Consider the following 16912-nt stretch of genomic DNA (forward strand, 5'->3'; position numbering starts at 1 on the left):
TTTTAAACTTCTGTTATTACTGAAGCAGCACATTTTAATAGAGTCAAATCTAACTTTTTTAATGGTTTGTGCTTTTTGGAACTTATCTAAGAAATTATTCCTTGTTTTCATATCAAATAGTTTTATATTTTCTGAAAAGTATTTGGTCTTTACATGGGATTTATTTTTGAATATGGTTTGAAGTAGAAATCTAATCTTATTTTACTTTTTCCCTTTAGGAAAAAAAGTCTTAGCGCCCTTTATTTAAGAGTTCATCCTTTCCCTACTGACTTGTAATGCCTTCTCTATTATAAATCACGTTCCCACAAAGCTGGTCTTCATTTTGGTCTCAGAGTCTTTGCTTCTTATTTTCCTTTCACTGGGGATGCTTTTCTCTAGGCGCTTCTCAGGGCTTGCTTTTTCTCCCTCTTCCGATCGCAGCTCAAATGTCATCCCTCTTAGATTATGTCAACAGGTATGTGGACTAGGTGACCCCATGATTCTAAAGGATTTGAAAGGACTGAGTTGGGTAGCGGCCTTTCTGGCCAGTTGTTGCCAGGATGTTGGCAGGACCACTGTCGCGCAGGGCGCGGAGAGGAGGAGCTTCCAGAGTCCCAGTGACGGAATCCGGCGGGCGCCGGCGTCGCCAGGGAGTGCGTCAACACGCGCGGTCGACCGGGGGCGGAGCCAAGGTTGAGTCACGTGGCTTGGTTGCCTACGCGCTGCTGGGCCGTGGGAAGATGGCGGACGGAAAGGGAGACGCCGCCGCCGCCGCTGCCGCCGGGGCTGGGGCTGAGGCTCCGGCGGGGGCCGGAGCTGGAGACCGAACCGAGACTGAGGCCATGGCTCAGAGTCAGCGCCCCGCATCTCCGGCGCCAGGAGCCTCGGGACTTCGACCATGTCTGTGGCAGCTGGAGACAGAGCTGAGGGAGCAAGAGGTGTCGGAGGTCTCATCTTTGAACTACTGTCGGAGCTTCTGCCAGGTGAGGGGCTGGCTGGTTGGCTGAGGGTGGTGGGGTGGGGAGGCCAGGGGAAGAGGCCCCGGATCCATTGCCGTAGCCGGGGCCGGACTGAAGGGCGCTGCCTCCGTATTTCGCCGCGCCCCCGGGCCAGGAAGGCCCAGCTCGGAAGCTCGACCGCTGGCCCCCCTCCGCCACTGCCCGACTTTAGCCACCGTCAGGGCGGGTTGCACGGGAGAGACTGAGAGCTCGGAGGGCGCCCGCGGCTCCCTGAAAGGGCCGTGCCCTGTCGCCGTTGCCTGTGCCCCTGCCGGGTGTTTGGAGCGCCATTGCCCTCTGAGGGATTGAGTGCTCGTTTCTGCTAGAATATCCTTTTTTGAGTAGAGTGCAGACCTCCAAACTGGAAAACCTGTTTTTTTCCCTGAAAAATCCAGAGATGTCTCTTGGAGCCAGAGACTTCTCTTTACAGTCAGCGTCTACTGGGTCCCTAAAAGATATGACAGTTCTTTGAAAGACGTCTAGGGTTTTCTGGTTAGGGATTGCGGAGCCGGTTGGTTGGTTGGGTTTTTGCGCTTAAAAAACAAACAAACAAACAAAAAAAAACAGTTAAGCCGTTCTTTCGACTCTTCTGTATTCCTCTGGGGCTTTTGCAGCCGTGACTGAAGCTAGTGAGCCTTGTAGTGGTTATTAGGATATCTGAGTAGAAGAGAATCAAGAGAGATGTGGAGTGTGATCTCTTTTGGCAGTCGTATGACCATTTCTGTGCCATACTGGTTCTAACCTATGATTACGTATTTATTGGATGTTTAATTTAGTCTCCATGATCACTCCGAGATTTTTCTCAATGTTTTCGAGTCCCTTACAAATGTAAAGATATGCCATTATCATTTCTACTTCTGTTATATCAAGTTTCAGAGCTATTCCTTTCCTCATCTGGTATACCTTAGAGAATGCAAAATAGTCATAGCGTGGTGGCACTTGGCCACTTAACGTGTAGTTGACTGTTAAATAAATTGCGGTGCTCCAGACTTACGCTTTTGGGGGGACAATTGGCTGTGTTGGTCCAGAGGAGAATAAAAAATTGACTTGCTTGATTGCTTTTCTTCCTCCTCTCTGCTGAGCCAGAAGCTGCCTCATCTCTGAATGGAATGTTGCCCTTGCTAATCTTTTCCGTACATTATATCACTCCAATTTTTATGTCTACTACCTGTAGCGCTTCCCAGCACTATGAAATGTTCAGCTTTAATTGTTTTTTACTTCTTCATTAGTAATGATTATTTGTATTTACAATCCACATCTAAACTTTTACTGACTTCCTAGAATGGTGCGAGGCACTTTACAAAGAGCCGAGAAAACATGAGTTAGACAGCACTTACCCTTGATGAGCTTACAGTTGGGGAGGAGGTGATAGAAATAACATAATTTTCCGTGGGAAAGGAGGTGTTGTAGAGATACATGGTGAGGAAGAGTTCTCATGGGACATCCTAATGGGAACAACAATTAACTAGAAAAAAATAAAAAGATTAGCTATAGATTGCAGAATGTGCTTAGAAGAAACTAACTGGGAGAGACCACTTTATAGAAGGTGGTCTAGGAAGGTCCTATGCTGAAAAGATGAAAATGAATCATGTGAATGGGGAGGTGTGTGTATGTAGCATTCAAGGGACATAATGCTTTGGGAGAAAGAGCTATTTGGAAAAGGAGTAGTGAGGAGGAGGGCAGGAAAATTGTGGGTTTGGGGTGAGACTTCTAAGCTTGACTTGTCTTCCTAGAAATATAACAAAAATGGATGTAACCAATTGAATTGAAGCTTGTCATATGATATTACACATATATATTCCTTATGCCAGTGCTTGCAGCTCCGATTCTATTTGAAACGAGTCTTTTAATGTCTTGAGTCTTGGTTATAACCTAAAGATACGAGGTCACAGAAGAATTTTAAAAAGAAAGTACTGCCCTGGCCGGTGTCACTCGGTTGGAGCGGAATCTGGTAACCAAAAGGTTGCAGGTTCGACCTCTGGTCCCAGCGCAGGTGAGTGGGACGCCGAGTCCTCACGCATGGGATCCCTAGTCTGGGCGTGTAAGGGAGGCAACCAACAGATGTTTCTTTCTTTCATTCCTCCCTCTCTCCCAGAGCAATGAAGAAAATGTATTCAGATGAGGATAAAATAATAGTAATAATAATAATAACACTAGAAAGTACTTTTGTAATTTGTCTTTTCTATGGGTTTTTGTTTGGGGGGGGGGCTAAATTTTTTCCCCAAAACGTTATTTTGAGTAATAGTGAAATAAGAAAAGGTGTTCCTATGATGGTATATTGTAGAAAGCATGTGGGATTGGGAGTTGGTCAGATCTTAATCGTGCCTCTACCACTTACTAGCTGGTAACCTTGAGTAAACTATGACTATGGAATTATATTCTACTTTCTGACCTTTGTCTCCTGATAATGCTTTCTACAAACAGTAAAAATAGAAAGTTTACATTCAACTCTTTACAATATTTATCACGGTATTTTTGTCACATTTTTTTCCCCAATAGCCCAGATAAAGTCAACTTAGATGCAGAAACAGAAAAAAACTTACATACCATATACAGAATTTTTTTTTTTTTTTTTTTTTTTTTTACTTTTATGATGAAGCAGGGAAAATTTTACTGTCCAAATTTGTTTTTATAGGTCTTGGTTTCACTCTTGAAAGGCAAAATAAGATTTATCCATTCTCTTAAGAAACACTGATTGTGTGTGTGCCTGACATTGCACTAAGTACTGGTGATGAGAACCTGCCTGCTAGGAGCGCATAATGTGTAGCAACATAGGTAGCAACATTACATTCCTGTGCTCTCTGGGATGCTTAATTGCCAACAAGTGTATTTTTTTCAGGTGTTTAGTTTAGAAAGGTCCTAGAGACGAAGGATGTGGTACGTAGATCCCTCCTGCATCAGATTGGAATCATATTCTCTCCATCTCTTGAAGCATTTAAAAGAAATGGCTTTATCTTTGGAATTGCACCAAATGAAGAAATAAACTAAGATATGAAAGGATAGAAAAGCTTGTCTCATTACAGGCAGAAGTTTGTGAAGATGATAAATACTAAACTTCAGAAGTAATAGTAACTAAGAAAATGATACTTAGATTCAGTTGTATTCAGTGAATATGGGGTGTGGTTTTGTTTTGTTTTTGTTTGTTTTTTCTTCTTTTTCTCAGTTCCTTTTTTGAAAATATTATCTGCCAGACAGTGTGGATAAGAGAAACTCCAGCAAACAGTCTTTCCTTTGTTTTGCTGAAAAATTGATGATATCCTCTCAAGTTTTTATTATTTTTTGGGAACCAGGATTCCTAAAGTCTTACAATGGGCTGTTCTAGTTTTAATACAAATTTTGAAGACTTTTAAAGTAGTCTTCATTAACAAGCTTGAAGTTACTGGGTGAATGATTATATGACTACATTGGGAGTACCAGTCAAAGTAGTTTCATGAGTAAACCTTGTTTATATGAGACAGTTTTATGATCTACACCAACAGTGACTTTGTAAATTTTTAATGGTTAAAATAATTAAGTACTGCACATATGTATTTCAGTTTTCCTAGGATAGAGACTTTCTACAAAATGTCTAAGTCAGATAGGTCTAGTGTCTTCACCATTTAAACTAGTTGTCTGACCTTGGACATTTAAAAAAAAACAACTTTAGTTTTCTCATTTACAAATGGAGTAATAATAGTACTTCTTCTCTGTGAAAATTACTTTGTTGTGTGGACTTACATAAGACAATCTCTGTAAAAAAAAAAATGCCCTCAGGATTATCTGAGTTTTCCAGATTTCTTAGCCTTGGAATAAAAAGCCTTCACAACCTTGCCCAGCTCTTACCTAGCCAGTCCCAACACCCCAGTACTACTCTTAATTTATTAAAGGGTATTTGGAGTCCATGGACCCAAGCTATGATCTCAGTTACTCCTGTGATTAAAATTTTGTATGTGAATTTTCAAGTGCATTAGTTTGGGAAAGATGATCTTAATTTTCATTTGATTCCTCAAGATCCAAGCCATATAGGGCTTTCAGTAAGTGTTTACCGACCGACTGACTGATCTCCAAAAGGAAAGAATTACTTCAACAAGATCTCAGGTCATCAAGTATTCTAATGTCTTGCCCTTTTTTATGCTATTCTATCTTTTTCTCTCATTTTCTGCATGGCAAATGTTCTTTCTTTCGGGACCAGTGCAAATGTAACTTCCTTCCTGGAGTTTTCTGATTTTACTAAGTACATTTTCTCTTACTGGGTTTTTTTTTCCTTCATACTTTGTGCATACTTATGGTTTTAACTCTTGTTTTTCTTGTCACTGTGTTTTGGTTTAGGCTTCATAATACCCTCCTCTCTGATCTCCTTGCCTTCTAACTGGCCTTATCTACAAACCATTTTGGTTGTTTCTAAATTTTAAATATAATCTTGTCATTTTATTCCCTAAAATTCTTCCGTGGTTTCTTGCCCCAAAGGCAAGATAAAATTCAGACTCATCAGCCTGGTGTGCAAAGGCATTTAGATTCTGGATTTCTCTTTCCCTCTCCAGCTCCCACCTTTTCAACCTCTTTTTTTTGCCGGGGTGTGTCCACTTTGACCTTATCTCTTAGTCTGCCTTATTAACTTAGCAGGGTCCTCCTTTTCGCATTTGCTAATTTATCCTTTTAGACCTTTCTGAAATATTAACAATTTTTCAGAACTGTGTTTTGATCTTAGCAGACTGAAATAGGTGTTTCCTTCACTTAGTATATTCTCATACCATACATAAGTGTGGTGCCTGAGTAGCTGTTTCCACATTTGTTTTTTGTATTGATTAATAAGCCAGTGAAAGTGTGGGTCTTGTTTAGTCTTTTTTTGTATACTTGGTATCCAGCAATTAATAAAGTACTGGGCATACAAAGCTAATTTGTTGAATGAATTCTATTGTAGGGACTTTGTGAAAGACTCAATGAGTACTCCAAAAGGAACACCTAATGTAAAATCTAGTAAAAGCAACTTTTACCATAAGAAATTATTGTAAAGGAAGAGGATAGGAGATTATGGTCATTTCTTGGAGACATTATTCATCCACTTAGCCTACATTCATATAATAATGTACATATTTACACCTGTGGAATGAAGAGTAGTGTTGATGGAGGGAGACAATGGGAAGCATTACATAGTATTCAGGAAGAGTTAGCAGCCTAATAGGACAACAGCTTGGAAATGTTGAGATGGGGGAGGATTAGTCTTCCTAATTCCTTCAGGTTGATGCCTGTGAAGACTTACAGTTTACCTATTTGACTCATTTTAAAAGCTATTTATCCCTGGTTGGTGTGGCTCAGTGGATTGAGTGCTGGCCTGCAAACTAAAAGGTTGCCTGTTTGATTCCCAGTTAGGGCATGTGCCTGGGTTGCGGTCCAGGTCCCCAGCAGGGGGCGCGTGGAAAGCAACCACACATTGATGTTTCCCTCTCTTCCTCTTTCTCCAAAAATAAATAAATAAAATCTTTTTGTTTTTTTTTTTTAAGAAGATTTTTAGTCCTCAATGGTTTGGCAGAGCACATACCTTAGTTGAGGGGCAGGTACCGAGTTGGAGGCTTAGGAGAGGCAAGTGATTGATGTTTCTCTCACACATAAGTGTTTCTCTCCCTCTCTTTCTCCCTCCCTTCCCCTCTCTAAAAATAAATGAATAAAATCTTAAAAAAAAAAAGTTCTTTAATGCATTATATTTTCTACTGCTGCTGCCGTCCCTTGGGAGATGAGTAAATAGAAACTAGGTGACAGGTAGTTATAATAGCAAAAATTAGCTTTGCAGTGCATATGACCAAAACATAGAAATGTGACCTGCAAGGCAGTGGGAACTTTGGGTGCTGTCATTTACGGTGTTCCACCTCATCTCTTGCTGTGTTCTGGACCCCCTAGTGATTTTGGTGTCTACCTGTTGATCGTCGTCTTCTGAACAATGTTAACACCCAAAATCTAAATAGAAAACACCACTTTAAGACTGCAAAGGCATTGGTAAACTAACGTGTGCTTTGTTTTCATTCAGTTCTAGACACCTATTAACTTCTCTTAGAGGTCTTCCTCGATCATCTTATCTAAAACAGCATTTCCCCATCTTTTTCCAACTCCTTAATGCTGCTTTATACTTGTTTAAGTCACTGATTAGTATCTGATATGTCTACTTGTCTTCCTTCCTGGAATGTAAGCATGTGAAGCTGTTGACTGTTTTGTTTACCCATTGCCTAAAATAGTCCCTGGCACTTCATGGGTACTCAACATTTATTGATCTTTTATCTCTCCCCTTCCTTAAATTACTGACTAGACTTCTTGAGGGTAACAAGCAAATCTTACCTTTCTTTATGAAGAAACAGGGACTTTTTTTTGTCAACCAGTTTATGCTACTTACCAGTAGGGATGTGGTCTTTTCTTTGTATCTTGATTATGTCAATAGAACCTCTTTTTATTTTATGTTTTCTAAGACCTTCCCATGGTTGCTTATATTCCACAAATAATAATTTTTCCACTAGGTTTGCTCAGCAAGATTTAAGCATTTATTTTGGATGTAATTGTCACCATACTAGAAAACCTGAACAAGATGATATAAAAAATTAGATTCCTTAAAACTTTCATTGCTGACATAAGGCCAATATAAAAACCATTAAATGAAAAATTAGAGGGCCTGTTTAAGTTACTGAACATCTTTTATGTGCTAAGCACTCAGGCAGGTGGTATTATTTTCATTTTACAGATAGAAACTGAGGTCCACAGAAATTAAATAACTCCCAGGGTCACACAGCTAGTAAGCTCTGTCAGTCTTTAGATTCCAGAGTCCCTGCTATTTTTCCTATATTTCCTAAATTGGGGGTGTGTGTGTGGGGGGGTGTGTGTGTGTTTATTTTTTGATGTATTTTTTACATACATTTTAAAAAATGTATGTATTTTTAAATTTTTTTTTTATTATTTTTTAGAGGGAGAGGAAGGGAGAGAGAAAGAGAGGGGGAGAAACATCGATGTGGGAGAGATACATTCATTGATCGATTGCCTCTCACATACCCCCTATTGAGGACCTGGCTGCCATTGCCCTTTGCATACCCCCTACTGAGGACCTGGCTTGCAACCCAGGCATGTGCACTGACTGGGAATCGAACCGGTGGTGGCCTTTTGGTTTGCGGGCTGGCACTCAACCCACTGAGCCACACCAGCCAGGGCCATATGTCTATTTCTTGAAATGAGGATTGTGTTCATAGAAATTGGGATAAATGTTTTTTAATGTCTTTTATATGTTAAGACACATTGTGAATCTCCTAGAAAGACATTAAGTGCTGCACATTTAGTAGGTTCAAAGCATTAACATTTTGCCACGTTCTAAAGACTGTTCCAGCCTAAAAGTCACATGCTTTTCTTTTATTATGGTAAATCAAAACACTATGGTGAAGAGTTGATTGCTGTAAGATTCTGCATACCACTGAGTTTTGATTCCTTAGTTTTAGCCTAAAATATTACTGTGAGCTTCTATGAAAAAAATTTCCTCCAAAGTTTTTGCAGGTTTTGTTATCTGTCCTATATGAAAATATTTTAATATAATTTTGGAAATTAAGTTATATTTGAGACATATCTTGATTTCAGATTTATTCAGGTTTACCAGTATTTCTGCAACATAGCTAGCTTGGAAACTACTGATGCATTTGTCATCACTTTAGTGTTATGTCTGATTTCTTTAATGTGTTTTTTTCGAGTACCTTTTTTTTGAGGGCAGGGGGTGTCCAGTAACTTACTGTAATGACCTTTGAGTTCATAGTGTTTTTACTCCTAAGGAAATAGCCTGAGTGTGTTATATTAGCCAGCACAGTAAAGCTTTATTAATAGGGCCATATATAAGAGTTATTACTAGATATGATAGAATGAATGGTCTAGTGTGAGAATTGCAATTTTATAAGTGTATGGTTATATAAAATAGGCATATGTTTATTTGTGATTTTATTCTTTAATTTGCTTTTCACATATGTATTTTAAAGTTTATAAGGTATCTTAAAGTAATAAAACTATATATTTTTTGTGAGACTCCAATTCATACATGCTCATTCTGAAAGCTTAAGACAAGATGTTTAAGTGCATAAAGCAGAAAGTGAAAGGACTATGTAATCTCATTGTTAATAGCTTGGTGTAGTTACCTGATTTTTGGAAAAATACATTTAGTGTGTGTGTGTTTATATATAATTATTAAAATTTTTAATTGCCCAAGAAATTCAGGAATACATTCTAATTGTAAAAAATTAGAATTAATTGTAAAAAAATAAGAGAGAATAAAAGATGAAAATCTGTCACATACCCCCTTATACTTGATTACTATGTTTTCCTAGGTTAACAGTTTGGGCTGTATACTTAAAGAATTTTCCTATATGATATGTGCATATATATACAATTTTAGAAAAATAGTTTCAAGCTTATATACTAAAACTTGCTTATTTCACTCAATGTATTATACTAATTTTCCCATGTGGAATATATATTTACTACATTAAAGAAAAAACTGCATAATATTTCATTGATAACTGCATTGATTTAAAATTCTGTAGATAGCAAAACCTTCAACACTCTTAATCTTAAAAAACATTTTAACTAGAAAAGCAGTGTTCAAGGCAAAATATATAATGCCACAAAAAGGTTTATGGGAAAAGTAAAAGCCTCATTCTGCCCTCAGTCCCTCTAGAGGAGTTAACAGTCTCTTGTGTATTCTTAAAAGCTCGAGTACATTCTCTTCTGCAATTTACTTTTTAATTTAATATATTGAGAACAGTTTTCTACATCAGTGTATGTTGAGTAGGTACCATACATAAACCGTTTTTTTTCTTTTTTATCACAAATAACGTTGCAGTGAACATCCTTAAATGTTAAGCATTGGTTATTTATATTGATAATATAAATTTCTGAAATGAAACTTACTGGATTAAATACAATATTTATTTTAAATTTTTAGGGATGCTGGCATAAAAGTTGAATATGTACTTCCATCAGTAGTGTTTCAGAGTCCATGTTTCACTATATCCTTGTAAACTCTGGTGGTAGTATACTTTTTCTTTCTTTTCTTTTTCTTTTTTATTACAAGGTGAGGCATATATTATAAAATATTATAAGGATTCAAAGATAAGTACACCATATATAGACAATCAGAAGAGGCTGCTCACTTCTCAGTTGTTAGCACAGAAATACATACATACTTAATAAACTATATTACTTGTTGACTTTTACTCTCTACAAATCTAGTTGTTAAAAAGTCCCTTTTATTCCAAGATCCAAGGAAACTTCAAACTCATTCATGAGCTATTTATTAAAATAACACATGCAGGGGGAAATTAATACAATGTATATACATCACTACTGAGAAATATATACTGTCATACAAAGAAGGATTTCATTTTTGGAAGGTGATTCCTAATTTATGGCAAGTTTTACTGTCAGAAATAAGACCACAAAACAGCACAATGTAATTCAGTCTTAAAAGCTAGCAACTGAAGAAAGAATGTTCTTACCTTTGTAGAAGCTCCTTTACGCTGTCAGGTACCAGTGTTCTGCCCTTTTGCGTGATTTTTGCCATTAAGTCATCAACAGTAACATGTTCTAGTCCTTTCTCTTTTAATTTTTTTCCTAGTCCTTTTTCTTTCATTACTTTTTTATAGTGTGCCTTCAATTGATGCTTCCAGCCCCATTCAGTTAATTTAGCTCTCAGCAACTGTTTGAGGCATTCTTTATCTCCAGTTTCTATCAACTTTTGGTTAAACACTGTTCTTATCTGCCCATCTTTGTTCACCTGGCTAACTACCATCACTGTGGGCAAAGGCCATGCCTTCCCAGCAATGAAATGACACTTGCACCGATGACCATTATCTATCACACTCTTCAGCTGCCTGGACTTAGACTCCTACTGAACTTTTTAATATTGCCAATCTGATAGCTAAAAAGTGCTATTACATTATTATATTAATTTGCAATTTAACAGCATTTGCATATCTTTAAAACATATTTGCATGTGTTTTACCTACTTGCATTTTTTTTCCTGTGAGGTTTGTTTTTACTTTTTTTTTGTTACATGTTTTTATTTTTTAAAAATATTATTAGTTAAAAGTCATTAAAATTTGATTGTGTATAATCATAGAGCATGACCATGTAATATTGAGATTTTATACTGCTTTGAGATTGTCAAGAAGTAGAACATATCATAGAGAGTTGCAGCCTAACCTGAAGCCATTGGAATGTATGATACAGTTTAGTAATTGGTGGTTGTTAGAGATTTGTCACCGTACTGATTTCCAGCAAACATTTATTGCTTTTTTTTTATACATATCTTTTATCAGTGCTATTAGATAAATCATTGCTGAATAACTGGAAATAGTGCTTTCCATTAGCTAACTTTTAGAAATACTATCTCTGTTTTTATATAAAGTGCCACTGATTGGATATATGACCTTGGTCCAAATCAGTTTGTTATTTAGAGCCTCAAATTGCTGCTTAAAGGAGATGACCATTAAGGTTCCATTCTCCTCCAGTGTTATATAATTCTATTGAAAAACACACACTAAGGATTATTTTCTAAGACATCACCAAACATTGTCTTTTGCATTCAGTTGAAGTAAGTGAATATTTAATGTTTTATTTATATAGTACCAATATATAAATTACAAGCAAACAGAAAAGTATAAAAGGGATGAGAGTTTTGAAAATTCGTTTAAAGAAAACTATATTATAGGGCAAATGCCCATCCCAATGGAAATCACTCTACTAATGTGAACTGAGGTTATTTGTTTACATTAGTTATGTTCACTCTTCCTCCTTGGCTTTTTCTTTCATAATGAAATCTTGATTTTGGTGTTTAAAAGTCTTGGTAAATGAAAATGTTAAATCTAGAGCAAATTATCTCATAAAGTTTAACAGTAAATGTAGATAAAACATTACATTTGATGATTCTCACATTTTATTGTCTTATGAAATGGAGAACATATGCAGTAGACAGTAGATTTGAAGTTAAGAGATTTCATTTTAAATGCTCATCCCAACACTCTTGTGACCTTAAACCATGCCTTGGATCGATATATTTTTGTCTATAAAATTTGGCATTAATAGAAAGCTACTCCAGTTAAGGGTCAGATGAGACAGTGTAACACTACCGTTAGCATAGCTTTTGATAGCAAGTAAGTACACAGTGTTGTCAGCTTTTTTATTTCCTTTCTATCCTGAATATTGTTTTAAAGAGGTATTTCATGTAGAGCAGCTTTCCTACATATTCCTGTCAGTGTACAGCCCATTGAAGAAAAAAAGAAGATTCCTAGATGTTGACAGAGCATTTTCTTGCATAGTTTTAGATTCAGAGAGCCTAAGATCAGTTTTGCAGACTGGAAGTATAATTTACAGTGAATTTCTGTTATATGAAGCAATATAGATGTCCTTTTGGAGTTTATAGTGTGTATAATGGATTTGGCTTGTTGCAACCAACACATCATTCTGTATAAAATATTTTTCATTCGCCCTGGCTTGTGTGGCTCAGTGGATTGAGTGCTGGCCTGCGAACCAAAGGGTAGCTGGTTTGATTCCCAGTCTAGGGCACATCCCTTGGTTTCTGGCCAGGTCCTTGGTGGGGCACACAGAGAGACAACCACACACTGATGTTTCTCTCCCTTTCTCCCTCCCTTTCCCTCTCTAAAAATAAATAAATAAAATCTTAAAAAATATATTTTTTATTCATCTGGCTACTGGTTTTAACTTGGTTTATTGTTTGGGATTTAAATTATGTACTTTATTGAAATATGCATATATCAAAAGTGATTTCAATTTGTTATACTTTGGATTTGAGTCCCTTGGGGGACAAATGACTGTGGCCTTATTTTCATAAAATCATAAAATCTTATGTTTGGGGGAAGAATTATAGAGGTTTTCTAGCCCATTGTTTTTCCAGCTTAGAACTCTAAAGGGGAAACTCCCTCTTACACTAGGATGTTAGCTGAGGATTAGAATAGGTTATAATTTCAATAAAGTTCTGAACTTTGACATATTTGTTTACCATCAAACAAAATTCAGGGCTAGTGTATCATTGTGATTTGATATGAGCACACTTCTAAAATATATGATTTAAGCATTTTCTTTTTAAAATTTCTACAAGTGCAGTTTGGTCAAAATGCTGTTCTCCTTTTACAAGGTTTTAATGAAGCAGTGAGAATTTGGAATCAGATCTACTTAGTTGAATTTGTTTTAGTAATATACAAGTATATTTCTCTCTAATAAAGATGTGTATCTGAAAAATTGTCTTAATCAAACTTTTATGTTAGCAGATACTTTAATAATAGTGCAAAGCATCAAAAGCAAGTAATTACAGAATACCTGCTATGTGCTACTCAGTATGCTGGGTGTTCTGGTCTGTAGTGATGGAAAAAACATGCGGTTCTTGCCCCTCTCTTGCCCTGTCTAGTGGAGAAGATAAACATTAAACAGTTTTTCATATTACATTTGCTTATACAATAGAGGAATAGTCAGTGTTTGATCATGTATATTTTCCATGTTCCAACTAATAGCATAAGTAAACCAATTCCCAGTGCCTAACTATTGCATAATTTTGAAGGCTAATATAAGTGGTTTTGAATGGGCAATATTATTACTCTTTGTCACTTGGTATATATTCTAAAGACATCATTTTCTGTGCAACTTTCCTACACCACTTCATTGGTATTGGTTGCCAAACTAAAAGTTTGAAGCAAGTGTGTGATTAAGAAGAGGAAGACCCTACTAATGTAAGGGAGAGCAGGAATGCCAGGAATCCATTTTGGGCTGGATGAACCTTTTATAAGCTATTTTAGGTTTGGAAATGCTAAAAAATAAGTATCCTTTGAACATTCTACAGTCATAAAATATTTGAGCCCAGGAGATTATTGCCAGGAATTAGAAAGCTTTCATCTATGTATATAAGGCTACATGTACCAAATTGTTTATAGAGGTCATTTGGGAATGGAGAGTGGGAGTGCAATTAGATGGAACCATTGTGTGACCTTTAACTCTTATTGCATACAAAATTTTAAAGTGGTAGAATTATGTGTGAATATGACTTTTTGTGAATTTCAGTATTTTTTCAAATAAAATTTAAAAGCAAAAAAATGATACTCTGTATTAATATGGAAGAATAGCCAAGATTATTGTTTAAAGAAAAAGTTTAGGAAACTATTATCCCATTACATAAAGCAATGATATATAGATAACATTTTGAAAGGCAGTTACTAAAATATTATCATTTGTTGCATTTCATTTAAGAACTAGTGGGACATTCACTTTATGTTTGTGTTTTTATGCAGTTTATACTTCTGTTACCCTTTTAAATTCATTTTAATTTTATCAGATGTTTCAGTACTTATTTTTGCTTCTCTTTCTTGTGAGATCCCCCATTTCCTGGCCCTCATGTCTTTTTCTTATTTTGAATGTACCTTCTTGAGGCAGTCTGTCCTTTCTTGATGGTGTTAGTCTGGTTGGGTATAGGAATCTGGATTGAAAATCAGTTTTGCTCAGAACTATGAAGGGTATGTTGCTTTTAAAAAAATCAAATAATCTCGAAAATACAAAGTAATTAAAGAATGTACTAAAATGAATACAATCTAAGAAATGAAACAATTGACGGTACCTACGTATCCGTTCACAGATTATCATCTACCTCCCATTGCCACCCTGATTAGGGTATTTAATCATTTCCCTGTATCTCTTTACTTTTTCAGGGTTTTTTTTTTTGCATTTTATTACAATGTATAGTATTATTTTGTTTTTCAGTGTTAATTAAGTGATGGTATTATATGTATTCTGGAGTTTTAAAATTCAACATAATATTTCTAAGTTTTGTATTGGTATGTATGCATTCCCTGGTATATAGTATTTTATTATGCAGATATAGCAAATTTATTTGTCCGTTCTTTTTTTAAAAAAATATTTTATTTACTTATTTTCAGAGAGAGGGGAAGGGAAGGAGAAAGAGAGGGAGAGAAACATGAATGTGTGGTTGCCTCTCATGCGCCCCCATTGGGGACCTGGCCCGCAGTCTAGGCATGTGCCCTGACTGGGAATCGAACCCATGACTCTTTGGTTCGCAGGCTGGCACCCAATCACTGAGCCACACCAGCCAGGGCTATTTGTCCATTCTTCTATTGACAGATTTAGAGGCATTTATATTAACTAGTAGAATGGACATCTTTCAAAAATACGTTGAAACATGGGTGTAAGAATTTCTTTTTAGAAAAAAAAGTTTTGAAAATGGATATTTAGGGAGAGAACCAGAAATATCGATTTGTCCCACTTATTTATGCATTCATTGATCAAGTCTTCTACGTGTTTTGACCAGAGGTGGAACCTGCAACTTTGTTATATCATGAAGATGCTCTAACCAACTGAGCTACCCGGCCAGGGCTGGTGTAAGAATTTCTTTAGGATTAAAAAAAAAAAAAAAAAAGAATTTATGGTATACGTTTACAGTGGAATTGCTAGTTTCATATAATAGCTCTAGTATCCACTATAATAAATACTACCACGTTATTCTTCAAAGTATTTGTAGCAGTTTATGCCAGTTGTCAGTGTATGATCATTACCATTGCCCCACATCCTTGCCAATACTATATGTAGTGGGTTTTATTTTAGCCATTCTGGTGGGTAGACTGGTATCTCATTGTGGTTTTGTTATTTCTGTTGTGAAGAGCTGTTTATCTTTTTAGTGTATCTCCAATTGCTATTAAATTTCCTCTCCTGTGAATTACCTTATTTTTTTGCTTATTTTTCAATTGGATTATTTGCCTTTTTTAAAAAATATATTTTATGAAATTATGTATTCTGGACATTAATTCTTGGTCATATACTGGTACTTTGGAATTACCTTCTTCAGTTTATCTTTTCACATTTTATATTATCTGTATGTACAGAAGTCTTAGATTTCATTGCAGTAAAAATCACAAATCTGACAACTGAAATGTCTAATTTATTTAAATTCCTTTTTATGATTTTGTGCAGTTCATGGCCCATTTGTCTTTTTTTAAAAATAGCTTTATTGAGGTGTAATTGACATATAATAAACTGCTTTTTTTTAAAATGTACAGTTTGATAAGCTTTGGCGTATATGCCCATGAAACCATTACTGTAACCGAGATAACAAATATGTTCATCATCCTTAGAAGTTTTTCTTACCCCTTGGATTTCCTTTTTATTTTTGTTAACCTTTCTACTCTATATAGCCTTCTGTCCTCACTCAAGTATTAATCTGCTTTCTGTCTCTATAGATTATATAAAAAGACTTCTATATAAATAAAAATATGTAGTCTTTTCGTTTGGCGGCTTTCACTGAGTAGTAATTATTTTGAAATTCATTCATGTACTCTATGTTAATAGCCAATTCTTTTTATTGCTGACTATCCATTTTATGGTCATATCGTAATTTGTTTATTCACCTGTTGATAGACATTTGGCTCATTTCCAGTTTTTGGCTGTTGCAGATAAAACTGTTGTGAACCTTGGTGTATAAGCCATTGTGTGGACAAAATGGTTCTTCTCTTTCTTTAGTAAATACCCAGGTGGAATGGCTGGGTCACATGACAGGTTTTTCAGAGTGAGTTGTATCATTTTACACTCCCACCAACAACATAGGAGAGTTCTGTTTTCCACTTCCCAGTCAACACGTGCTTTGGCCAGTCTTTTTAATTTTAGCCATTCTAAAATTAGTGATAGTTCATTGTGGTTCTAACTTGCATTTCCCGAATAACATTATGTTAACTGTGTTTTTTGTGTTTATTTGCCATCTTTGTATCTTCTTAGATGCAGTATCTTTTCAATCTTTTGCTTATTAAAAAAGATTGGATTGTTTTCTTATTGTTGAGTCTTGAGAGGGGTTTTGTGTGTACATGCACGCGCACACACACAAACTCTTTATGAAATATATCTCCTCCCCCCCCGCCCCCCCAGTTTTTAATGTTGAG

The 16912-nt window shown here is 36.2% G+C and overlaps 1 protein-coding gene across 1 annotated transcript in view; it reads left to right on the forward strand.

The window, feature by feature from the left end:
• Positions 1-680: 680 nt before the first annotated feature.
• Positions 681-16912, forward strand: part of RLF (RLF zinc finger) — a 79505-nt gene continuing 63273 nt past the window's right edge. Inside the window, exon 1 of the mRNA XM_054572041.1 lies at positions 681-962. Within this exon, the coding sequence (XP_054428016.1) occupies positions 720-962 (243 nt within the window). The 5' untranslated portion in view covers positions 681-719. The remainder of the gene's footprint in view (positions 963-16912) is intronic.

The sequence above is a fragment of the Pteronotus mesoamericanus genome, unplaced genomic scaffold, assembly GCF_021234165.1.
Source record: "Pteronotus mesoamericanus isolate MK-2021 breed Mesoamerican mustached bat unplaced genomic scaffold, CSHL_Meso_final contig_221, whole genome shotgun sequence".
In the NCBI taxonomy this organism is placed as follows: domain Eukaryota; kingdom Metazoa; phylum Chordata; class Mammalia; order Chiroptera; family Mormoopidae; genus Pteronotus; species Pteronotus mesoamericanus.